General features: G+C 31.0%; 1 protein-coding gene across 8 annotated transcripts; it reads right to left on the bottom strand.

The window, feature by feature from the left end:
* Nucleotides 1-764: 764 nt before the first annotated feature.
* On the bottom strand, nt 765-26,719 carry LOC134725825 (uncharacterized). Of its 8 annotated transcripts, XM_063590021.1 has the most exons (25): nt 26,371-26,581; nt 24,972-25,169; nt 24,260-24,374; nt 23,336-23,599; nt 21,258-21,372; nt 20,777-20,901; nt 20,170-20,271; nt 19,651-19,774; nt 18,801-18,970; nt 17,302-17,459; nt 16,632-16,828; nt 15,592-15,833; nt 13,379-13,439; nt 13,305-13,342; nt 10,934-11,101; nt 8,742-9,035; nt 8,383-8,467; nt 7,277-7,342; nt 6,581-6,650; nt 5,551-5,646; nt 4,685-4,807; nt 3,460-3,545; nt 2,640-3,135; nt 1,896-1,984; nt 765-1,532 (listed from the first exon to the last, which is right to left on the bottom strand). In XM_063590021.1, the coding sequence occupies exons 2-25, from the start codon at nt 25,084-25,086 to the stop codon at nt 1,353-1,355; spliced, it is 3,579 nt and encodes a 1,192-aa protein (XP_063446091.1). In that variant the 5' UTR covers nt 25,087-25,169; nt 26,371-26,581; the 3' UTR covers nt 765-1,352. The 8 variants fall into 8 exon arrangements, with proteins under 8 accessions (XP_063446091.1, XP_063446088.1, XP_063446089.1 ...); XM_063590018.1 differs by lacking the exon at nt 26,371-26,581 and adding an exon at nt 26,618-26,719 and having other exon boundaries at nt 13,305-13,439; XM_063590019.1 differs by lacking the exon at nt 26,371-26,581 and adding an exon at nt 26,610-26,707 and having other exon boundaries at nt 13,305-13,439.
* Between the last annotated feature and the right edge of the window lie 255 nt (nt 26,720-26,974).

Genomic DNA, 26,974 nt, shown 5'->3' on the forward strand with positions numbered 1-26,974 from the left:
TTAGGAACCCCCCTTTAAAAATGGCTGGATCCACCCCTGTTATTAAAGGAACTTTAAGCATGACACATATTTTCATTTTATTTCTTTTTATTATGTAACAATTTGTATACAATTCAACAAGATCAAAATAAAATAACAGTAATATCACAGTTTAAATACTAGAACATTAACTGAGTAAAAAAATCACATTTTATATCACATGATGAGTAACAATATATAACAACTGATTGAAAATTAATATAACAAGTCATTTGCTTTTGAATAAATACACAAACAAGTTATTCATTTTTGTACAGTATTCTTCAATAAAAATTTAGGGGACTATTGGAAATCTAAATTGACCCTTTCTAGATTTAGGTTTGACTGAACAATGAAAAAAAAAAGAAACTATAAATAAATATATGTATTTACATATATGTAAAGAGAATGTTTTTTTAAAGACATTTTTTGTGTATTTTATAAAAAGTAACTTTGAAGGACAAAACAGAACACTTATTCATAAAATGACAATGCACTTCAATAACACAGCTACAAACAAATAACAATACTGACAAATAAAAATATTTCCAGCCAACTTGTACCAGCAGATAACTATTAACAAGTGTTATGATTTACCTATTTGCAGTAAAATAAAAGAAGAAGAAAGGTAATGGATAGTATCATAAATTATTGCAATTTGTATAAAAAGAGATGTGGGTTACATAGATCAATAGGGCTGTATAGCCAGTCAAGGTCGTTAAAAACTTCCATTTGTTGTGTAGATCAATAAGACAGCAATAAATCCAACAAAAATATCTACAGATATAAGTGTATGTATACTGTACTGGGTTAATATCATAAGACTTCTTTTAAATCTTTGCTTTATAACTTATAGAACATCAAATATGCTAAACTTATATGTCAATAAATAATAACGGAGGTGAGTTGCACATCAACAATGTATATACATAAATTCTAAAAAGTATGGGCTTTAGGTTGTAATTTGAACACAACACTCCATAAAATATGATCAATGTTCAATCTTAGATATTTCACATTGCTTTATTTGATTTGTAGCATGTGTAAGATCTGAAAACATCCCAAAAACAAGAAATAAAATATAACCCCTTATGGGATTTTTCCACGTCTCACACAAGCTACCAACAAATCTTACAGAGCAAGTGAAAGAACTGATTATAATCAGATAGATCAATATTGTACAGAAGATTGATCATAATTGGTACATACTTGGGAGTATGCCTGCTAATAAAATACACATTTGGTATATGCTTGAACACAAAAAGTATATATCTGTTTCTGATACTGACAATTCTTAAACTTTTTACCAGTTGCTTCAGTGATACATTTTTAATTTACTGAGTAATCATAGCTGACAAAAGTCTTGAAGCTTTGACATTTTTGCCATACAGTGTACTAGTTGTACCATCAGCCAAATCTGTAAGGGTGTGTGTGACTCTATGCTGGTCAGGATATATGGTACTGGTTTCAACAATGACAGTACTGGCAAATGCTGCTCTCTCATCCACTTTATTCTGAAAGAATGGGAAGTTGGATTATTGAAAAATGTGGACACACATAAATGTCTCTCTTGCCTAACTATTATTAATTTATGACCAATAGTAATACAATTTTTTCAATTTTTTATTTTTGAAACCTTCACTAGTCTATTCTTCTACATACACTTATAATGTTTATTTCTGTTTTTACTTCATGTTTCCAAATATAATTGCTAACATTACATTATTATCCAGAATTTTAAACTTAAATAAAAGCCTGAAATGGGGATACAGTCAGAAAATTACACTGTTTTAAAATGCTATCTGATATACAGCATGAAATATCACACATGTATTTAAACATCTTGAGTACACTAAGATTACCAAGTTTGTTTATACCTTTAACTTCTGTTGATCTGTCTCTGAAGTCACTGCTATAATTCTTGGATAAGTGTCTTCATCAATTTCCTGTGAGTAGATTTTAGCATCTGAAATTATTACCATCATAAAATTTTAAAATCTGCACAACTGCCATATCTCTATGGCATATTTTTTTCTCTAAAAAATGGATTATAAACAAAAAAGTTGATTTCTTCATTTTTCACACTTATGTTTGGAATTAGCATTTTAGTTCAATTTCTATGGAAAACACATTTTCTTGTACATTTTTTATGAAAATCCATTCTACTTTTCATTATATTTAAATTTACCCATGACAAAAGCTTCTGTGCTATTATTTTCAATCTGCTATATGAGTATCAATGTTGTAGGCCTAATGTTGACATCTAAATGTGTTTTTTTTGTTCTATGTGTCATAGGTTTTCTGTCTCGTTTATATATATCCTACAATTCTGTTTAGATACTGTATTATACTTTGAAACTCAGTCTGTTTTCAAAATATATCTTTCCACATGAAATCTGCACAATTGAAATTTTGATTTTTTTACTACTATCATCATAATCAAATTTACAATATCTATGGTTTTTACTGGGCTACGAAACTAGTTATAATACACTTTAAAGAGTTGACATGATTTAATACAATGTAAATGTTTGTCTCCAAAGAAAATGAACACACCTAAATCATATGATTTATGTAAATATGTATTAAGAAGTAAATTGATGATAGTTATCTACTCTTACCGCCTGATTCATTGTAACATTGTGGTACAGAATGGAAGGATGTATGCAGTTTCTTCAGCTGTTTATTTCTGGAGTTTTCCAACTTCATTGAATCTGAGCTTATATCACTATCATACTGTTTATGTTTGTAGTCTGGTTGCCTGGGAGTGTTCTGTCTGAAAAACTCTTCCCTTTTGCTGTAATTTGGGGTATAATTTGGGTTATAGCTATCATTGTATGATTGCCATTGTTGATTTTCTGATTGTTTACTAATTCTCTTTTTTTCTTTACTATAGAAGTCATCTTTTAAAGAAGCCGATTTCTGTTTTATTTCAACAACTCTTTTGTCTTCTGATTTGTGGTACTGGTCCCTGAGTGGTTTAATATAATCTGGATGCTTTTTCTTTGAACTGGTACTTCTATATTCTGGGGGCTTATGACTTAATTTATGTGTATCGGGATTTATTTCATCATCAATATAGAACTCTTCTACATCATACTGAAGTTTCTTTTTATTCTGTAACATAAAAATAAATATATACATGTATTGATTAGCACAAAGCTAGTATGTCTTAATGTTCAAATTGGAGATCAGACCCTGAAGATCTGCTTGCTCCAACATATGTCATATGTTTTGTAAAAATTACTGTGATTGGCAAATGCAGTAACAGTTAAAATTGTTGGATCCTGATTGATGAAGTTTAAAAAAAAATATCTTTGAGAATCTAAAGGACTGTGGTTAATCTATTTTGTTATTCTCAAAAACAAATACTAATTGAATAGATAAATGATCAATATAATTTCAAAACTACAAATCTATAGATACAGAGAAAAACAGTACCTGGATTTTCTTTTTTGATTTTGGTTTCTTCTGAGATGTGCTTGGTGTAATTCTCTCATCATCAAACAAAAGTGGACTCATGTTTTCTGAGAGAAAAAAAGTTGTTTGTATAACAAATTAGAATATTTTTAATAAAAAAAACAGTAAAAAACTTCAATGTTGTCTCAAAAACTATTTGGTATTGACATTTGAATAAAATAAAAGATTTAAACTTGTTTATAAAAGCTATGCATTCAAGACCCTAATGCTTCTAGATTTCCCAATTATAATATTATAATCATTTACATTATATTTTTTAACCCTTTCGCTGATGAGTCCCGGTTTACCGGGATTCACGCTTCAGACTGCTGACGATGAGTCCCATTTTACCAGGATCGGAATACCTCTTTTATATTTCCCGCTTAAAACAGTGCAAACATGAGTTATCTTTCTTTGATAAATACCAGGAATGAAAGTGTAAACATGACGCTTCCGTTTGTTGAAAACCATGTCAAAATCAGAGGAAATTTACGGAATTTACAAGAATTTGAATTGAGGGAACATTTTATTTGAAAGAATATGGAAGAATAGAAGCCAAACTGGTATACTTTTTTGACATAAAATGTCGTTTTATGTACAAAACACTTGGAAAGGACATTGTTCAGAGTGAGGAATTTGTACAGCCTCATAAAAATTTTCAAAATTTTGCTGTTTTGGGTTAAAAAATTACGATGTGGGGTCAAAGACCAGAATTTTGAGAATTTCACCTAGATAATGCCGAAAATTTGAAAATTTGAATATTTTATGAATTTTTTTTTTTACAAAACATAAACAAAACTGTGAACATGGTGTTAGTGAATAAAATAAATACACAAAAAACTACAAACAAGTTTTTATTGACATTTATTATGAAGATCTCCCACTTGAGTAAAAGTAGCCAGGGAAGCCATCGTCTCAGAGTAGCTTCTGTCTGGACAACAATCGGGGAAAGGGTTATTTTAAACATACTTTGTTACAAGATAAAGCAATAATTCAGAATATTAAAGTTTGCAATTAGCACATATGATGTACAAACAAGACACATTATCACAAGAAATTTTCTTTACTCCTGCTCTTTTATCTATAAATTCCTCCTGCTATCCAAAAAGTTAAGTTTAAATTGTATTTATTCCTGAGTGTCAAAACATATCTAGTATTCTAATTCACTTTGAAAAACAAAATATTGTTCAACTTTGCAAATAAATACCTTGCTTCTTTTCATCTAATGCTTCAAAGACTTCTTGTGATAAAGTGCTTTGTATTCTAAACAATTCATTATCAATCCAGTCCGACACTTCATCAGAATCAGGACCACTAGAATCCTTTTTATCTATGTAACAAAATTAAATATCTATTTAAGAAAATTTGAAAAGAAACAAGAGCAAATGGTGATGAAGTTAGATATTTTTCAATTCAACATAATCCAAGAAACTGATCGTCAGTATATTAATGCTGCTGTCTTTAGTCGCAGGCACTTTCTCACTACTCTAAATGATACATTGAAGCCTTCAGAGTTTTTACCCCTCATTTTCTTTTGGATACATTTTGAGATTATCCATTCTTCTTTGAAAACTGTGATGGATTTACAGACACTCTAAACATCAATACAGAGGGGGGATAGGACCTTTATTGGGACTCCGGGATCAGGTTTTTTTAAGCTCAGGATTTGGGTATTGACCCTTTTGGGATCTGGGAATTCTTTTTTTTCAAATTTCGGGATTTTGTGTTTTTAAGCCTAGGATTTCAAGATCAGGACCCCTCCAATCCCCCTCATCAATACAAGATCCTGATTTTTATTTTAACATCAATATTGAATATTTTTAAAGATAAAGTTTGAAAAGTCCAAATAAGGGCAGCACTCACAAAAGTCTGACAATTTCATCACAGGAGAAGTCATCTACATTAAGCATGTCTAAACTATTTTTAGTATACCAACCATTTATTTACTGAAGTGAGGTGCAGGATTAAATCAAGTCAATGTGATTTTTTAGAAAATACTACAAATCTACATTCCAATCAAATCAAAAATCTTTATTAAAGACCTCTTTATAATCTATTTATTATCTTGATTACCCTTGCACTCCTCAGGAGAAACTGTTGTAAGACTGCTGCAATTGGTTATTTCACATTCATCAGATTGACGTCTAGGTTCTTTAGAAACTCTAAGTCCTAATGAAAATGCACATATAAATATTAAATCTTTTCAGTATCAATAAAATTGAAATGGAAATGGGGAATGTGTCAAAGAGACAACAACACAACAAAAGAGCAGAAAACAGAAATCTACTTTGTTTAAATTCACCATTTTTTTCTGAAGAAGTTATTAACCTTTTCCGTTGTTTCAGACATATGTTCAGACTTTATAAAGTTTTGGTAAAAACAAACATAAATTATGCAGAAATACTGATCTATTGAATGAAACATATATTGGGCTGTGACAAGTTATTTTGTGATGTTTGGTTGCTGTTTCCTTGCTTTTATCTCCACATCTCCTTAATTTATTTTAAATATGTCTAAAACTCAATTATTTTTTCTATATTACACAATATTCTATCAATTATATGGTACAATAACTCACAACTCAGCCATACTTTATAAAGAGTGGCTGTATAGTCTATAAGTTTGTTGTTGTTTTCCCATTTTCTTCCATTAAATGATATCAATGTGTAACACAAATTTAGATTTAGAAATGAAAATCAAAATTGAAGATACAGCATTGAAAAATCTATTTTTTTGTGCTCTCCTTTTTATAATTAGTTCCATAATAAAGGAGAAATAATCCCCCCCAAAAATGTGTTAAATCCAAACTATGGTTGGTTTAACAATTGTATTGGCTGTTTTTTTTCTATTTTATATATTGCATTAGATTGTTGTACACATGAAATAAAGTAATGACTTTACTGCTATATAGTGAATTACACAAATAATGTACTACACAAAATGTTGCAATATACTTAATGGTGGTGCATGTAAAATCAAAATTGAAAACTTTATTTCATTTGTAAAACTATCTTTTGGCAATATACAAATACAAAGAGAACTGCTAACACATTTCATTTTGGGTTTCTTTAATATGTAAGTATCTTTTGGCGGATAAAAATACCTTGATTGTTGCAGTTTTCTGGACTACAACAAGGACTGATGTTCTGTATGTTAGGATAAATAGATTGAACCTGAAAATTAAATTTGTACGAAGAAGTTCTTGTCAACAGGTAGCAACCATTACATTGTTATCCGCATGCAAACAACAAATTGTACCCTTCAAAAAAAGTTGCTCTTTATGTTACATTTATAGGCAAATCTTATGTTAATCAAGTTATCTGTATATTCCTCTAGATGATTTAGTTCAAACATTTCATTTTCCTAAATGCACAAAAAGAATACAACTTATGACACTTGTGCTATCTTCAATAGTAGTCCCATAAAAAAAATCATATGTGCATCAAAATAAAACGACAAAAAGAAGGGTGAGCCCACAGACAAAAAAAAATAATGCCCCTTAGCTTAAGAAAACATAGTCTTCATTTTACCAGTAATGTTTTCCATATTGTTTCACCTAGATTAAAACAGTGCATGATGTATTGTGACATGTAGATAAAATACCTTACAGTTCAAAAATAAAACATTTCAAATGGTGTACCTAACTAGAATAAAATATATGTTGTAAAAAGACTGATACTGACAAAGGCTATTTTGAAGTTAAAATACTTTTCTTTCACAACAATACTATTTAATATTTTTGATGTCTATTCTTTTTTATCATTATTCTTATTTTTTTTAAATAATCAATACTGCATACCTGATGATGAAGGCCGATATCAACAGTAGAAAGCTTTCCTTTGAGTAAATCTTGCTGAAATGAATGCTGCGGAAAATGAAAACATACCACTAAATTAATAATTTATCATCTTTAATGGAAGCTTTAATTTCACTATAGCACTTATGAATATAAACATTGGATTTGTTGTTCAATAAGTTAAAATAGTAAACTGTCAGCTACAGTATAACAGCTCACTGATGATACCCCTGCTTTCTGTAAGGTCAATTGAAAAACACCTGCACCAGTCAAATTACAAATCTATGTTGTCCTTTAAATTGGTATATTAGCTTAGAAAATAGATAATTAGCCAGAATATAACAGTTAAAACCAGTTTCATTTATGTTCTACCCATACTTTTGTCATTTTTGTTTAAACTGACATATGTTCAAAGTAAAACTATATATGACTCCAACATCCTTGATGGCGGATCTCATTAATAGTTAAATTATTTGGGACAAAGTATCAAAAATTTCAAAAATTAAGTTTTCCTATAGACAATCATTATCCCTACCCGCAGATGGTGCTTCTATTATATCACTTCGTCAGAGAAGCCTGTTTAAGTTATTAATGGTTGACAAGGGCAAAAATTACACAATTACGTAAATCTTTCTGAAGTTATAATAGCAAAAACAAATAGAGGCTCCAAAGCCAAAGTCGTAATGCATTATCTTGTTAAAGGGTTGTTCAGAGATAAATGTACCTAGGTGTCCAACACTTTTTTGTATACCCAACCACCATAAGTATGTGTTCAATTGTAACAGAATTGTTTTGCTTCCACCCCACAATACTTTTTGCTCCCTGGAAAAGCCCTTAATTAAATGGGAAAAATGAATAAAATGGGACAATAACAGATTCAACTAATCCACCTTTGTTCCCAGATTCTCTGTCATGGGAATTTACTCTTTGTTTTTTCAATTAATGCCAACTGCGCATGCTTGTCCTAAGAATTTGATAACTGTAATTTCAGCATTCAAAAAATATAAATTGGCATGCTCTGATTTTGTATACTGTTGAATAATAAAAAAAAGTTTAAATAAGTTGCCTACAATTTGTTTTCAGAGGCAAAAGTGAGACATATTTAATACCTCGTTGACCTGTTTCTGATATAAATTCACCAAATCTTTAACACTACCATTACCACCATACCAATCTTTAACTGAAGGACCAAGTCTACAAACAAAGGGTAATTTCATTCTTATTTCAATAGCTTTAATATTTTAGCACCATTATTATTCAGATATAACAAAGACTGAAATTGTTGACAAAATCAAGCAGTCACTAAGAATCATGTTATAGAAATTAATGCCTTCAAGAATATTCAGATACAATTTTCACCAATTTTACTGGCATTTCAAGAAAACTGCTTTGACAAGACCTCAGACATTTTCATCACTATTTAATTTTGAAATAACATTCAAGATTGAAAAAACAAAATGACACCTACTCTGTATTTTCTGGTGTCTGAACAGACATTTTTTGCCTCTTTCTAGGCATTGTATTATATAATGGAGTTCTAGGATCTCGTGTAATTTTCTGTGGTGTCTGATAGTCCATGTTATAGAGAGCATACACACTGCCAGCAGTAGATAACTTCTTCTCAGGGGCACATTCTAACTTGGGATCTATACAGTGACTAGCAGGTTTGACACATTTACCAGGGGGACTCAAACATTGCTGCTGTACCTTCAGATAGCTGAACTTTGTAGCAAGGGATCTGTTACCATGGTTAACATGCTCACTAGAAAGACAAAGAAGTGCATTTGAGGTTCCTTATATTTCTCAAATAGTTCAGTCAATCTAGCATAAATTTGACCCTAACATTGAAGTAATTGCAACAGAAGGTTTTAAGTTTTAAACTTTAGCATTATACCCAAACTATACACTGAAAAAAATCCCATAAAATCTAACTTGAAGAAACTAAAAAATCATGATGTTAAAATCCCTATGGAGATTTGCATTGATATGGGAGATAACTCTGCAAAAAAAAAGGCAGAAATATCAATAAAATTAGATTTAAAATTATAACATTAATGCCTCTATTCAACAAAATGTATTGATTCTTGAATTTTATCCATCTTTAGGGTATAACAAAGAACTCTAAAGGTGTTTTCCTATCTTTAATCAAGCTAAAACCTAGGTTTCATAATTCATAAGTTTACCATTTATTAGATATTTCAGCATGTCAAGGTAAAGAATCACAAATTGGATAAAACTTATTAAGCATATATTCTTCTTTTAGTGGTCCAAAGTTTCTTCTAATAAGGTAGATGCTGAACAAAAATAATTAACAGATAAACAATACCAAATGTTCACATTATTTTTACGAAATGGTCACCAAAAACTTAAAAATTCCCATAAGACTTCTATTTTATACATTTAATGAGCAGAATATTATATAATATAGTCAAATACGAACTTGCAACCCCATCAAAGTATCATATTTTACATGAACTTTTAGAAAATCAACCAAAAACTGACCAAAAAAAAAGAAAAATTTTGCAGAGTTATCTCCCTGTCCAATGTTAATTTCCATAAGAACTTAAAAATGCAAAATTTGAATTTGCTCAAGTTAGATTTTATGGGACTTTTTTCTGTGTATATATGGGACTTAAGAAAATGTTTTGAACCTGACCTCCTTTTATTGCTTTAGTAAGTTCATCAGTATCATGCAATGAAAGATGGCAGAATTTTCAAGTGTTCAAGTCATAAGAAACCTCAAATTAAAAAAAAATATGCATATGTTTTTTATAACTAAATGGATAGTTTTCATTATACCACTTATTTACATATACTTTTTTCTGATTTGTCCAAATTTGTCCACATTTAGAAGAAGTTTACTTATTTTTAAGACATATTTTCGGTATGCATAGTGACCTGAGCGTAACCCTCCTCGTAAAAATCCTGTGATCGTAACACATGGATCTGTCATTAAAATAAACAATTATCTGATTGTACATGTTAAACACATGCTCAATTCCCATGCTTTTAGTTATTTGTTTAATATAAGTTGACAATCGGTAAACTTCGGCTTCAAAACATGGCATTTAATGAGCAGCCATATTTGTTAAATCATAACAGACAGAGAGAAAAAAAAATTGACGATTATACGATATATTTGCATAAAAAATGAAAAAATCCTGCACAGAGGACTTTGTTTATGATAAGGGCTGTTCCAGAAAATACTATGTCCCCCCCCCCCCCCCCCCCCCCAGGGACGGCACTTTTTTTTAACCCCCACCACCCACAGAAATAAAATTTAATTAGAACAGCACTCCCTTTGCATTTTGTTATTTCAAATTACAACCACCCACATAATATTTAAAAAAAATTGCCTTCCCTGGGGGGACATAGTATTTTCTGGAACAGCCCTAAATACATGAATTGGATAAACATCATTTTTCACCACTCACTCGTTTCATATGACTTTAATATCTCATTGTACCATACAAAATAAAAAAGTCTACCTGGATAGCACCAAGTACTTATATCGTCAAAGTGAGTGGAAAAGTATTACAATGTGTTGAACTTTTTATTCATTATTGTTTTTTGCCCCATTGATATACACCCTACATCACCTTTTACTCATGTTAATGCAAAGTTTCTTGATTTTTTAAGAAAATTGTTAAACTTTTTTACCTGACAGAACTACCAGCCTCACTTTCACTCTGTTCTGATGGGGCAACAAACTTCTGTTCCTCCTCTCTTTCCAATGGGAGAGAGAACTTCTGTTCATCGTCTTTGTTTACTCTGACAGTGTAGTAGTAATCTTTTCCTTGTTGTTCTTCTTTCAATTCCCAGTCTAAACTGAAGTAATAACAAACAGCATTTATATTTATCATTCAAAAGATTTTTAACAGTTCTTTATAATCATATAAAAGTTAAGTCATTTTATTTTAAAACAAATTTAAATTATGAACATAATTGCATAGGATTGAAGATAATAATGCAAATATTTGAGCAAAATTGATAGCTTAATAGACACTCTTATAAATTGATATATGTTGTTGAAGACAGTACATTGCTGTCTAGATGTCTTTTTTTAAGGTACATGGATGTCAAGCATTAGAAGTTCCTTGATGATATATTTTGTTACATATTTTCACTGGACAAATATTATAGTATTCTCTCTCAACAGAATAAAGGGTATAGAAAATTTATCCCAGCAGAAACATATATTATGAAATTGCTTATAACAAAGTTTCAAGGAGAGCACATATACATTGACACAGTTGCTGCCTTGTTAACATTACACTTTACATACCTTTTAATTTGTATAAACCACTTGAATACAGATTTCAATATAAACACTAAAAATTAAAGCCTTAATAGATGATGCTTCAATCTCATATCACCACATAGACTCCATCATTGAAAATTGTTGTTTACCGTATAAATCGTTAAATAAGCCGCAGGTTTTTTTCTCTGTCTTTGTCCCTGCGTGTTATAGTCGGGTGCGTGTTATGTATGTATTATTTTCTGTTTTCAGGACGACGGTGAAAAAAAATTATCTGGATTTGTTTTCTAGAGACAGTCAGATTGTCAAGTGCTTGCAGTGACTTGATAAATTGTTAATGTGGCATATTTTGTTATGAATAAATAAATATATTTACTAAATCGTTTGTTTTTATTTCATTCAATCACTCCAATCATTGTTGGTTTACAGGAAGTCGATAACCATGTGTTAGTGTTCATTTCGTAAACAAAGAAAGATAACTGTGTCCATACAGGATATTAATTGTGTATTTATCATAAATATGTAGTTGTTAGTTGATTTAATGTGTTTTAATATAAAATTTTCTAATGAAATAATAAAGAAAGTGATTGTGTGGCTTGCCAATATTACAAGTTTCTTTAAATGACGATGGTGATGCATGTGCTTAAATCGACACTTTAAAGTGCTTCATAAACAAAGAGAGATAATCGTGTTTGAAAAGAGGTACCAAACAGGATAACCAGTTATCAAAAGTACCAGGATTATAATTTTATACGCCAGACGCGCGTTTCGTCTACATAAGACTCATCAGTGACGCTCAGATCAAAATAGTTAAAAAGCCAAACAAATACAAAGTTGAAGAGCATTGAGGACCCAAAATTCCAAAAAGTTGTGAAGAGTAACTGTTTGTCGTTTTATTGTGTTTCAAAACGAAATATCTTTACGAAATATTATTGGATGTTTAACTAAAAAAAAAAGAATACTATTTTTTATAATTTAATCTGTTAAAACATTTATTTATTGCCGTCTTATTTTGATTCCCCTTGTCATTGCTCATAACACTTTCATTTAAAAATAGACAATGACTTGCAAAAAGTAAATTGTTTTGTTTGTGGTATTCATCCAAATTAAAATTGAAAAATGTTTGTTACTTTCAGAACTTCAACTTTTATTTTATAGACAACAATAAAATTCTTAAGATTAATTTAATTAAAAAAAATCGACTTTTGGGTGAACAGTTTTCACACGTGGGTACAGGTAAGTAGGTCATAATCAAGGTAAACAATGGCAGTTTTATGGCTTGGGTGACCTTTCATGCATACATTTTTAAGATTAATTTAAATCCTTAATGCCAATTCAAACAATAAACAAGCAAGCAATACCATACTAATTTTAATCAAAACAACAAGGTTCAATGGACACCCAAACTGTCAACACATGGCCATTGTTGACAAAAAAACATCAAACGAAACTGGCATAATTAAAACAATGAGAAAAGTATAATTATTTTATTACGATTTTTTATTTTAATATGACACAAATAAAAATATTCAAAAATACTCTCAACTTTCTCACCAATCTGAAAATAGAAATGAAACTAATTACGGTGTGAGTTACAAAAGGAGAAAATATTCATGACACTATCAGGTCAGTAGGATAAATATACGTTTTCTTCAGTGTGCGCTTAATATTCAGGTGCGTTTTATGTAAGGACAAAAACAATCTTCCCCCCTAAAAACGGCCGTGCGGCTTATAAAACGATGCGCTTTAAATTCGAAAATATACGGTACTTACTCTTTATGATTGAATTTCATTCTGTCCACAAATCTTAATCTGTCATCCTGCAGATAATCAGGAGAAATGGGAAGTCTGTCATCCTGCAGATAATCAGGAGAAATGGGAAGTTTACTGGACTGGTTATTGTTGAACCTAAAACAAACACATCTCTACAACTTATTATGTCCAGACTTTAACTTGTTTAAGAACAAAAAAAATGTATATATATTGATTATATTGATGACAGATTGTTGATCTAAACATCAAAGATACATGTATGTTAGTGTGAGTAAACAGAAATTTGATGTTTTAATAGTAATGGTTTTCATCTTCCAATTTTCACAACCAGCCTAAACTATGTAAAATACAATTTCACAACTTGTCTGATGAGAAGCTATAATTCATAATGTTGCTGTTGTTGTAAAAGTGTAATTTTTACCACTTTTAAAAACAATTGTGTTTTTGGCAGAAAAAATATAGAAAAAGGAACAGGATATTTATCAAATTTTCCAGTGTGCTATCACTTAATTATGAAAAATTTCATGATGATGAAGGTTTTACTTGGCACAGTTAATGATGTCTAAAAGTAATTTAGATTCAGATTCAGATTCAATTAAATAAAACATATGTTAACTTAGTTGCAGAGTTAATTCTTTAACCATTGTGTTAACTATAATAAAGGGCTGCGCTTTAGCGCATGATACGCCTGTTGCTCTTTTAACTTGTCTTTTATGCTTTAAATGAATTTATATGATCAATTAGAAATAGGGTGAGCCCTGTCAAATACACCCCCCCCAAATAATAAATAAAAATGCACAAAAAAATTGGCACTATTAAGGCTACCTCAAATCTAACTAAGTTTGTTGTCTTAATTTTTCATCCATACATAAAATTTTGTGAAAGTGTTAGTTATTGTCCCAAAATTGGAAATATCCCCCCTTTTTTAAGCATAAAAATTCATAACATGGAAATGTAAAATCTGAAATTTATAAAAATTGAAAGGGAGCTTACATCAATAGATATAAACAATTCACCAAAGTTTCATGGTCATTGGTGAAAGCCTTTTTGAGTTATTGTCCGAAGTGTTAAAAATCACCCTTTTTTTATGAATAAAGCCCCATAAATCCAAAACTTTAAATCTGAAATTTATAAAAATTGAAAGGGAGCTTACATCAATAGATATAAACAATTTACCAAAGTTTCATGGACATTGGTGAAAGCCTTTTTGAGTTATTGTCCGAAGTGTTAAAAATCCCCCTTTTTTTATGAATAAAGCCCCATAAATCCAAAACCTAAAATCTGAAATTTATAAAAATTGAAAGGGAGCTTACATCAATAGATATAAACAATTCACCAAAGTTTCATGGTCATTGGTGAAAACCTTTTTGAGTTATTGTCCGAAGTGTTAAAAATCACCCTTTTTTTATGAATAAAGCCCCATAAATCCAAAACTTTAAATCTGAAATTTATAAAAAATGAAAGGGAGCTTACATCAATAGATATAAACAATTCACCAAAGTTTCATTGACATTGGTGAAAGCCTTTTTGAGTTATTGTCCGAAGTGTTGAAAATCACCCCTTTTTATGAAAAAAGCCCCATTAATGCAAAACTTAAAATCTGAAATTTAAAAAAAAACGAAAGGGAGCTTACGTCAATAGATATAAACAATTTACCGAAGTTTCATGGACATTGGTGAAAGCCTTTTTGAGTTATTGTCTGAAGTGTTGAAAATCCCCCCTTTTTTTCATGAATAAAGCCCCATAAATCCAAAACTCAAAATCTGAAATTAAAAAAAACAGAAAGGGAGCTTACGTCAATAGATATAAACAATTCACTTAAGTTTCATGGAAATTGGTGAAGGTGTTTTTGAGTTATTGTCCGAAGTGTGGACGACAGACGGACGGACAACGGTATACCATAATACGTCCCGTCCCGGGCGTATAAAAAGTAATACAATTTTAACAAATTTTAAGATGAACAAATATTTGAAAACTTTGTTCCAAAGATGTTTGGTAATTTTCTAGTATTTCTGAAAGTAATCTCATGTAAATTGGTTAGGGCTGTTCCAGTAAATACTATGTCCCCCTCCCCAGGGACTGCACTTTTTTTTAACCCCCACCACCCACAGAAATAAAATTTAATTAGAACAGCACTCCCTTTGCATTTTGGTATTTCAAATACAACCACCTACATAATATTTAAAAAAATTGCCTTCCCTGGGGGGGACATAGTATTTTCTGGAACAGCCCTTATGAATTGCTTGATTCATTTAAAGGAAACACCGGGTTGACCTTAAAATCTAACCTCATTTCCTTGTGATGAGCATCTTCAAGCAATCTTCTGGGAGTAGATTCAGCTCTAGGTGATTTACTTATAGACCTGTCCTGTCTTCTAGGTGATGGGGAGTTAATGTTTCTTTGATCCCTTGGTGTGTTACTTTGAGATGTTTCCCAGGTCTTTGGAGGTCTAGCAGGTTTGATAACAGTTTTTGAAGTTTTCTTTACTTCCTCAATGTTCAATAAACTTTCCATATATTGTAATACATTCTACAAGCAAATAGTTTGTTGTTTGAAAAATAAAAACATGATTGATGGTTTTACCACCATCCATTAAGGAAAAAGCTTTAGTTTCGGTAATTAAATATTTAGCAAAGGGACTATAATCTTAAACATCACAGTCATTCTGTTAGCGATTAGAACAAATGTTTGTAGAAACAAATTAATAGAGCACTAATGGTTTTGATATGCTATATAGATATGACTCTCAATATGTTGTCAGTATATCAAAGCATGTTTAAATGATCCAATATCTTATGAATTTGACATATATACAAATACTTCATTTTATCAAGCTTTTTTACACACTAATGTGAGCTAGCATGAGCTATTGGTTCTAGTACATGCAGCCTGTGAGTTAATAGTAGAAAACTTCCCCTTTGTGGAGTGCAAATGATTGCATACAATCTGAGCTAGTTTATTTTAATATATCTGTATTATCTATGTTTCTATATTCAGTCTGAATAACATAAAAAAAAACTTATTCACACTACAAGCTAAAAAGGTTAATAATGCATTAAAAGCTTCATGCCAAAACATTCCTTACAGGCCTAGAAAAAAATTATATATTTTGCCATGCTTCTATTTTATATATACCATCCTTTTTGAAGCAAAGATGAAGACATATTTTACAAGAATAAAATCTAAGTTTATCCAAAAATAATAGATTCTGGCGCACTGTTGCATTACATTGATTGGTCTAAAACAACCTGATTACCCTATATGAATAAATTTTGTAATAATTCATTTTGGTTATAAACCTCTTTACTACACAAATTACATAGTCACCTGTTTAGGTATGGTGAGAATATTCCTGATATTATACATCTGTAATTTACGATGAAGTGGGTCTAATTGTAAGCAATGCTTTAAAATCAACATAAAAGCCTCTGGTATTCTGTCAGTCTCTATTTCTAACTGTTCTCTCTCCTTAAGTATTTTGTAATGAACAGTTTCTGTGTCTAATTTACCCCAAGGAACTTCACCTGCAGAAGATTTAAAAGTAAGATTTAAGTCTAGTTGAGTGCTCCAAGGACATTAGTTTCAATATTCTTGACCATCAAATTAACTCAAACTCCTTTATTTGAATTAATAACATACATAATTAAAGAATGTCAAAACTTTCATAGAAAACAATGAACAGTGCATGTCAGAGTACATAATAAATCATTATAAAGTATTCGAATAACAAATTTCTATTTTCCTTGGGTTGTGATTTCATGTCATAAAAATAACAAAATGTAAATCATTGATTCACCTGAATAAAAATATTTTTTACATTTTCATATTAATTTTCCTTTGCCACATTCTTGAAGAGCACTCTGCATAATATTCTATATAAATTAGTAGAATTCAAATTTTTAACTGTGTAAAACTCATTCAGACAGATGGACTAGAAAGAAACTAAACTAGTTTTCTCACAGAATAAACTTTCGATCAATTGTCAGCTTAATCTTACCATGAAACATTTCCCAAATGACCACAGCAAAACTATAGACATCTGAAGCCATTGAAGGAGAGCTTGCATTCATGATCTCTGGGGCCATCCAGTTGTAAGCCACATTTTGGTACATGTTCTGGTTCACAAAACTTTTAAGTCCAACATCTACTTTTTCACTGTTTCATAAAAAAAAATCAAAATCAATGATAAGTTACAGTAATTTTAGCTCTTAAACCAATTTTAACTTTTCTGTTAAATTGTGGGTTTTTTTTTATTTATTATCTGAACACTTAAATGTTGTTAGCTGACATTTGTTATTGATCTACCATTCGGTCCCATCAGTATGATTAACATTGTCAACTAAACTCATTGTCATATATGTTGTACGTTTTTTACTGTTTTACCACATGCCAAGTTGTGCAATGAGTTTGCTAGCCTATTGAAATAAAAAAAAAAATCATGAAAAAAACCCATTGGTATTTAAATGTGGATTGTCTTGATGTTGCCATAGGGGATTCAGTGATGACATTTTCAGAATTGCAAACTGTATTATTTGAGACTGCTCAAGTGTTAAATGAAAGACCAATAGGTACCAAGAACTGTGATCCGAATGAAGGGACATACCTATGTCCGAATGATTTATTGCTCGGGAGAGCTAGTATTCGAGTTCCGAACGGACATTACAATCAGGATTGTAATCCAAGAAACTGTCATGCATTTATCCAGAACATAGTGAATTCATTTTGACGAAAGTGGATTCGTGATTATTTTCGTACATTGATTATAAGACAGAAGTGGCATACATTATATAGAAATCTCAAGAAAGGTGACTTGGTTTTGGTACAAGACAGCAATGCTTTGCGTGGAAAATGGAAACTGGGGCAGGTTGACGAGGCGATTCTGAGTCTTGATGGAAATGTTTGTGATGTGACCGTGCGTTACAAAAACTTAGGTGGTAGTGGAACCCATTATCAAAATGTCACAGATAAAAAAAAATCGTCGTTCAGTGCACAGACTAGTCTTACTACTTCCCGTTGAAGAACAAACAAATGTAACTGTTTAATCTGAAGTGTTCGTGGCGGGAGTGTATGGCAAGGCGATATAGTAATTTACGTTCTTTCCCCAATACTAAATTTCCCCTGGAACAGAGAAATGTTGACATTAATTTGCTCAAGCTATTTACATATTGGAGCTCGTCAATGCATAAGTTTGTTTGAATAAAAGTGACAATATACATCGGACAATACATGGCATACTATAGACCTATCATTCTGTTATGTTTATATCTTACAATGTAGTAAATGTGGTTTGTTCTTTATTTCAGGTTGAAACGTACATGATAATAAAACAATAAATGTTAAACAACCTGGCGTGTATTTCTTGAGTAAAACATCTACAAATTATTTCTGAATGGTAATACCTGATTGTTCAGTTCAAGGATAACTATTAATTCTCAATGTTAGCGTTTAACATTAAGCATTAAGATGTATTATCATTATCTTCCCTTTTTAACTTACCAGTCTACAACATATTCAAAGTTGGCCAGTTTAGCACAATGTGGATTCACCAACATGATGGCATGTGATGTCACAAAACAATGGATAACATTCTGTTCATGCAGGAAAACCAAGGCACTGCTGATCTGATATGTTATGTCATGAATATGGCTACTGGACAATCTTTCTAGCTAAAAAAGAAGTTAATCACAGTGAAAAAACTATTTCAATTATTTTAAATCCAATGTAGACTCTTTATCAATAGCAGGAAATTCTTTAGAGTCTGTATCCCTGCCCTTGAATCTATAGCAATGCTAAATTAACAATGAACACTGGCTAACCTTATTGAATCTATTGACTCAAGTTAATAACTAGCACCTTTGGCTATGCATGATAGAGGTGCAATATTTTTAGTCAATTGGATTGAAAGAGGAATTGAAGTAAAAGACCCTTCATCATTGCTGTTATCTGTGCCATTATCAGCATGCAAAGCTTTCTTAAAAATGTGTACAACATAGAAACAGTAGATAACTGACCAATCAGGATAGAAAAATCTTTTGGTGGATACAATGTCATCAAATTGAAATAAAATAAGGTTTTTATGAACGACATTTAGAATATCGTTTTATTAGTATAATACTATTGCCAAGTCTAATTCACATGCCTCAGTTGTTTTAGTCTCTGGTAGATATTTGTATCATTGCCAATCATACCACATCTTCTTACTTTTAAGTGAATGCAAAATATCAGATTTTCAGTCGGTAAACAAAAGCATTGGTAAAACTTAATTTATATGAATAGCATTTTAATTTATATAGTTCTCTTGCAAAGAGGAAAACAAAATGATCTAATACAAAAAAAAAAAACATACCTTTTGATGAAGAACTTCATACAAGGAACCTTCGTCTATTCTTTCAAACAGTAACACCATATTTTCTAAATTGTTGGTCTGACATACACCCATTAACATAAGAATATTGGGATGTCTTAGTTTACTGCAAGTAGAGAGCATAGATTGAAAATGTAATTATACAAATTAACAATCATATCTGCTTAAAAGGTCATTTCCAATAAGAGAAACTGGACTTGACATGTTACTCTCTTCTTGTCGAACTGCTGTTATACATATGAATTTAAATGTCAAATAAACTGGCAAGCTCAATGTTCTCTGGTCTTTAAGATGACCTTTATGTGCAGGTTGACTCTAGTCTAATCTAACAAGTTGCTTACCTAATAAACAAATTAAGTTTAATAGCTCACACCAAAATGTTTTAAGGAAAATGAAAAAAAAAAATGTGTTGGTTTGTCCTCCATTATTAAGTTAGTTTTCAATTACAAATTCTCATACAATTTAAAAGGCTAGAAGATTTGGTAAGAATTAAATGTTTACCCAATGTATTCAGCTTCTGTAATTAATAAATCTACTTCGCCACCAGGGGCAGCCTCTCTGTGTAATCTTTTAACTGTAATCTTTGTATTTTTCCATATCATACTGAAAATATGGTCAATTTAAAATACATTGTACACAAAAATGTTTAAAAAGTAAAAATTTGGTCTTTGTCTATATCAGGTGAATGCCATTCACCAGTTGTAAGAAGGCTTGAGGGCACAAAAATTCAGCAAAATTTCAAACATTTTTTTTCATTACAAATTGTATTTACAACAGTATTAGTTGTAACTTTATGCTATGATACAAAAATCAACCATAAAAATTGATTCGTTTTGGTCCCAGATGACTTTAAAAATGTTCATATCATTGAAAAAGCTCCAAATTATCTCCCTTTGGTGCAAAAATGCAATTCCTCGGCACTAAGATTGAAATACCTATTCAAAATCATTGGTGACCTATATATAAATTTGGCATTGGGAATGTTATGGAAACTATCTTGTAAGATGGCAAGAAATTTACATCAGTTTTGAGGTTTAAAGCATTTTTTACATTTCTACTTGATCCATCCAGTGTTTTATTTTTATCTAAATGACCATTACTGACTTACCTTTCCATAACCATAAAAGCACCATTATTAAATGACAGTCCATGGGAATCATGCTTCAGTAAATTCTCACTAACTAATGGCAAAGTACATATTATACCACTAAAACTGTCTCCATCTTGATATACCTATAAAGTACCAATATTAAAGCATTTTTAAACAACTTTATTTTGCATATAAGATTAAATTTCATAAAAGATTTCAAATGTCAAAACTTCATTTAGTGATCAGTTTTTGCTAAGGTCTATTCTAAAAGGATGATTATGGAGGTTGGAAGGCACTTTTGTTTTATGGTGATCACCCATACAATTGCATACATAACCCGACGACATGAACTAAATGACCTGCCCCTTCCATACAAAATTATTAAAGTTACATCGGCCTTCCCATTTTTCTTTTTTTTTCTTGAATAGACCTAATGCAGCAGCAAATATAATGGTGATAAGACCTAAAAATATAACTCCTGATATATAATATAACTTACTTTTCCAAATCCCATACTCTGACAACTTTTCATCTGATGATCTAAGTTCACACTGCTGTATCCTGTGATTTTATCTCTTATCAATTTTATTACAGAACTTGTTCTGGAGGTAATTCTGAAAGGATAAACAATTCAGTTTTATGCTTTTCCTATATTTAACAAAGTAAAACATATAGTTGGAAACACAATATGTTGTTGCTTTTAAGTTATAGCAAGGTGTTTTCTACCCTAACTGTTGAACTGTGCTTGGTTTTGTTCCCTTTTTGTATGGACTATGCTTTGTAGGGTTTAAATTATATTAATGTAAGTATAAGGATGATAATTGTTTAATGCATAATATATAACATACGTTGATCTAGGTTTTTTTTGTGTTCTTGGGTTGCTACCTCTCCAGGATACCCTAAATCCTTTGTTTATATTGGATTACAAGTATAATTTATATGAAGAAAATAAGAAAAAGTGAATTAACAGAAAATCTTACCAAACCCATCTAGCTTTAGAAATATAAACCTATAAACTTTTTCAATTTCACATGTTTGAGTACCATGTAAATGCTTTTTTGTATGAATAGTGAAGACCAAACAGGGGAATATGAACAAAGCAAAACAAGGGTTTGGAAAATGTAATGTTTAGCTACCTGATAGATACTGGTTTTTTTTCAATCTGACAAATGTTGATCCTTTAACATATGACAGTTGTTCTCCATTCCTTTGATGAATTTTGTCAATTGATTTTGCCATTTGATTAGGGACTTAACATTTGAATTTTACTCTTGGGTTCAGTATTTTTGTGATTTTACTTTTTAAACTATAAGCACTTAATAAGACAACAAAAGAGAATCCAATGTAAGGAACTAGAAAAATGAGAGGTCAAAAAAGGTACATTATTGTGTTGGGCAAAGAAGCAAATGTCAGATAGTATTGATGCAAACAAAGCACTATATTTAACCCTTTCACAGATGAGTGACTGAGTGAGTCCCGGTTTACCCCTATTCACCCTTCAGACAGCTGACAGATGAGTCTCATTTCACCAGGATCGGAATACCTCTTTTATATTTCCCTCTCGAAACAGTGCAAACATGAGTTATCTTTCTTTTTTGAATACCTGGATGAAAGTGTAAACATGGCGCTTCTGTTTGTTGAAAACCATGTAAAAATTTGAAATGAGGGTACATTTCTTTTAAAAGAATATGGAAAAATTGAAGCCAAACTAGTATACTTTTTTCACATAAAATGTCGTTTTATGTACAAAACACTTGGAATGGACATCGTTCAATGTAAGGAATTTGTAGTCTCATTATAATTTCAAAATTTTGCTGTTTTGGGTTAAAAAATTACGATTTTGGGTCAAAGAACAGAATTCTTAAAATTTCACATAGATAATGCCAAAATTTTGAATATCTTATGTCAGAAGAAAAAATTATCAAAACATGAACAAACTGTGAATATGGTGTTAGTGAAAGAACATGATGAAATAAAGACACAAATAACTACAGGCAACTTTTTATTGACATTTATTACGAAGATCTCCCACTTGAGTAATAGTGGCCAGGGAAGCCATTGTCTCAGAGTAGCTTCTGTTTGGGCAGCTATCGGTGAAAGGGTTAAAGGGAGTTCAAATTTTGACATCCGGAAATCATTTTTGATAATTTATCAAAAACATTACTTTTTTCTGCAAACTTAACACTGGGATTACATTTGAAAAATCATTCATATTAATTTTGCCTTGTAATCCTAGCACAAAAAGATGCTTTTGAAAATGTGTGATCTTTTAGTTAATAAAAACTGCATCATATGCTAAAGGAGCAGTTTTCTTCCAGAACTTGATTGTTTTACTATAATTGAAATCATTTAGGTTGAGGTCATTCATTCCTTTGACAATCAGTTTGACCTGTTTGAACTGTCATTGGACCAACAATACTTTCATTGCATTTAGAAAAATCTAGTGTCCTACAACATAGCTACCTTGGTTCAACTGAGCATCTGAAATTTGACTATACTCCATCATATCTGAATTCTGTATATATCTACATCTTATTTGTTAATCTTACAAGGAACAACTTCTTATTTCTAGCATACCTATGGTTATGACGTGGTCCATTCAAAGAAGCTCTAAGATCCCTTCCTGACTTTGTCAAAGCAAAAAGTCTTGTCTTCTCTAAGAACTCCAACATTTTCATTCTTTTTTTCTGTTCTGGCTGTAGAAATGCAAATTCTTTAGATGATCTTCCAGTAGAATCATGCAACCTTAAATCTCCACCAGCAGCTAACAGTTCATTCATTATGCTCAAATTACATGTGTATGCAACAACATGCACAGGTGTCATGCCATTGTTACTTCTCCTGTAATAATAAGTAATACACACATACATTTGCATAAGACAACAAAAATGCATAAAAAAAAACATCAATATAATTTACCTTTTTCTTAAAACTTATTTTATATCTTACAACTGAATTTCAGAAAAAAATTTGAGCTTTGTCCAACTGGAGACTAAGACAAGGTTGTAACCTTTTTAAAAAACAAAACTGACAAAAAGTCAGAAAATCTGGTCATTGACATTGTTTATAAATAAAAAATAAAGCAACTGACACCAAGTATTTGGAATGCTTCATGAATGTTTTTGTTATTTAAAAATCATATTAATAAAGTGCACTTTATGTAAATATGAGGGAAAGTAGATATTGGGTACATGTAGTTAACAAGTAATAAAATCATTTGGACATCCAGAGATTCACTAGGAAGATAAAATTAAAGAAGAGCGAGTTTGTATAACAAGTCCATGTTTTAAAAGTTACAAGACAAGAGCTTCTTAACTTTTGGGACAGATGATCTGGTGTAAAAGTATACCCTAATTCTATTTAAGAAGGGCCTTTAAATTTCTAACATGTGTGTAACTGTTTGTGCATATTTGTACCCTGTTGGGCTAAGAATAAAGAGTATAGATTTTCAAAGTGGCAATTTAAATGTTTACAATATCTTTGATACTCATAAAGTCTTACTCATTAGGATTTGCTCCAAATTTCATAAGTTCTTTCAAAACAGCTTCTTCATCTAAATAACATGCACAAAACAGAGGTGACTGTCCCAGACTATTTGGATAATCAACATGAATACCTGTAAATATAGTGACAAAAGTTTTATAATAACAGCTCGGTTAATTCTGTCTAATCATTACTGTAGATGGTTGAGTCTTTGATATCAAGGTGCTACAAAATGTCTTAAGGAACATTTTCCTTTCATTTCATATCCCATATATAAAAAGCCTTAAAGGTAAGTGAAAAATATTCTTTAAATGCTTAAATCAAATTCGTTTGGTACCTGGTGAATAGTTGTCTCATTGGCAATCATACCACATCTCGTCACCAGGGTACTACTGTTACAACCCTGCCATACATTACCTCAACCAGTGCAGTATACCGTGATAAATCGAGGAGAATCATAAGCAATCATTGTGAGAATATTTTATAAGAGTGTTTTTTTACTGAAAGCACTTTTGTAAACTCAGAGTACATGAAAAAATGCCTTTGCACATGCTATATTTTTTACAATGTTTATTCCCATAGAAGGTATTAGTCGTGAAAAAATATTTATGATTGTAAGAAATACTGCTCCATTTGAGCCTTTTTATCTAGAAAACAATTTGTCACATTCTGGTGGTATTTTGGATTTCTACTAATATAAATTCACATTATAATGCATATATACAAGTACCTTTGTCAATAATTTTTCTTAATCTTCTTTTATTTCCATTTCTTGCAGCTTGATGAAAATCATAGCCCAATTTGTCGCCTGGTTCTACTGATCCAAGTTTAAGTATGCCCTCCATTGATTAATTGGCTAATATATAATATCTTTCTAGAAAGCTAAGTTTGCTCAAATACTGCACATGTACTGTTCCAGCTTAAAAATCTGAAATTTTAATGTATTTTTTATTCATTACCATTGATTCAAAAAAAATTTTAAAAAAAGTCATGTTACAAGTTAAATATCCCTAAAGAAAGTTGGTGTTGATAGATTATACCACAAACATTCTGAAAGCTTCCTGCAATGCTCTAGAGACATTTCAGACATAAATCTTTTTGGACTAGGGTTAACAGCGTCACAATTTTACATGTTTATTCGCTTAAAATTAGGATTTCTTAAAATTCTATCTACAAAAAAACTATGAATAAAAACATCTTTTAACAAGAATGTGTCCATGGTACACAGATGCCCCACTCCCACTATCATTTTCTATGTTTAGTGGACCCTGATTTTGGGGTAAAAACTCTAATTTGGCATTAAACTTAGAAAGATCATTTCATAGGGAACATGTATACTTAGTTTAAAGTAGATAGGAATTCAACTTCATTAAAAACTACCTTGACAGACCAAAAACTTTAACCAAGAACTTAAACCTGAAATTTGCATTCTCATTTTAGTGTTCAATGAACTGTGAAATTGGGATAAAAACTCTAATCTGGCATTAAATTTAGAATGATCATATCATAGCCACAGGGAATATGCTAGTCCAAATAATTATGACGTCTTGAAAGGCTATTATAATTTTTTTTCTTTGACGCCTTACATCGTCGATGTAAGGCGTCAAAGAAAAAAATTATAATAGCCTTTCAAGACGTCATAATTATTTGGACTAGGAATATGCGTACTACATTTTGTAAGTTTCAGGTTGATTGGACTTCAACTTCATCAAAAACCAAATGAAAAACTACCTTGACCAAAATCTTATACCTGAAGCGGGACGAACAGACAGAAAGACGAACGAACGAACCAGAAAACATAATGCCCTTCTACTAACGTAGGTCTGAGACTACTATAACACATATGTGTTATAGTAGTCTCAGCGTAGGTGGAGCATAAAAATGTTATAAAGTTATCATAAAAGTTTATACAAGGTAAATAAATGATATTAAATGTATATGTTGATACAGATAGTGGGGCTTCCTATTAATAGAAACAAATGCTTCATGTGTGGCCAAAGTTCCTAACCATGGCCGATTCGGCAGCGAAACATCTTGAATGTTTCTTCTATCTTTATGATATCTTATTTCTGATAAAACAAGGTAAAGGTCCAGAGACATATTTTTACATATTATTGTGCATATGTCACCTCTTATAGCCAAATGCAGGGTTACTAGGTGCTGGCGATAATGATTAGAGTCGTTAGTAGTTGGTTTTCGTTGGTGTTTTTTTTTTGTGTGTCATGACTCATGTATCGAAAATATCGATACTAAGGCGACTTGGTGGAGACAGTCGGATATAGTTTGACAAACTCAATTGTTCGGCAACTGGTGCGATCTTTTCAAGGTTTCTTTTTGTATAGGTATTATTAGAAAGAGATCTGTTTACATCATTACCGGACTGAAATGTTTACACTGCATCCCAACTTGAACAGCGAAGTTGGGATTTCCAGACGATTTTTATCGCTCGTGCACATTGCCGCTTCGCAAACTTTTACAAGGGACATAACTTTGGAATACAACTAATAACCAAACAAATAAGTAAAATAAAATCCACAATAAAGGACATGATATTTCATTATCTTCTAGCCGCAATGTTTTTTGGACAGTGCATATATTGAAAATGTCTTTATCTTTTATTTCTAAATGAAAATCTACGATAAAAATTATATCCACAACCATCAACCACCTATGAGATATTTTAACTATGTGGAAAATAATCTTCCGGAGCACCTAGCTGAAATCACCTGAGAT

The sequence above is a fragment of the Mytilus trossulus genome, chromosome 7, assembly GCF_036588685.1.
Source record: "Mytilus trossulus isolate FHL-02 chromosome 7, PNRI_Mtr1.1.1.hap1, whole genome shotgun sequence".
NCBI classification, from domain to species: domain Eukaryota; kingdom Metazoa; phylum Mollusca; class Bivalvia; order Mytilida; family Mytilidae; genus Mytilus; species Mytilus trossulus.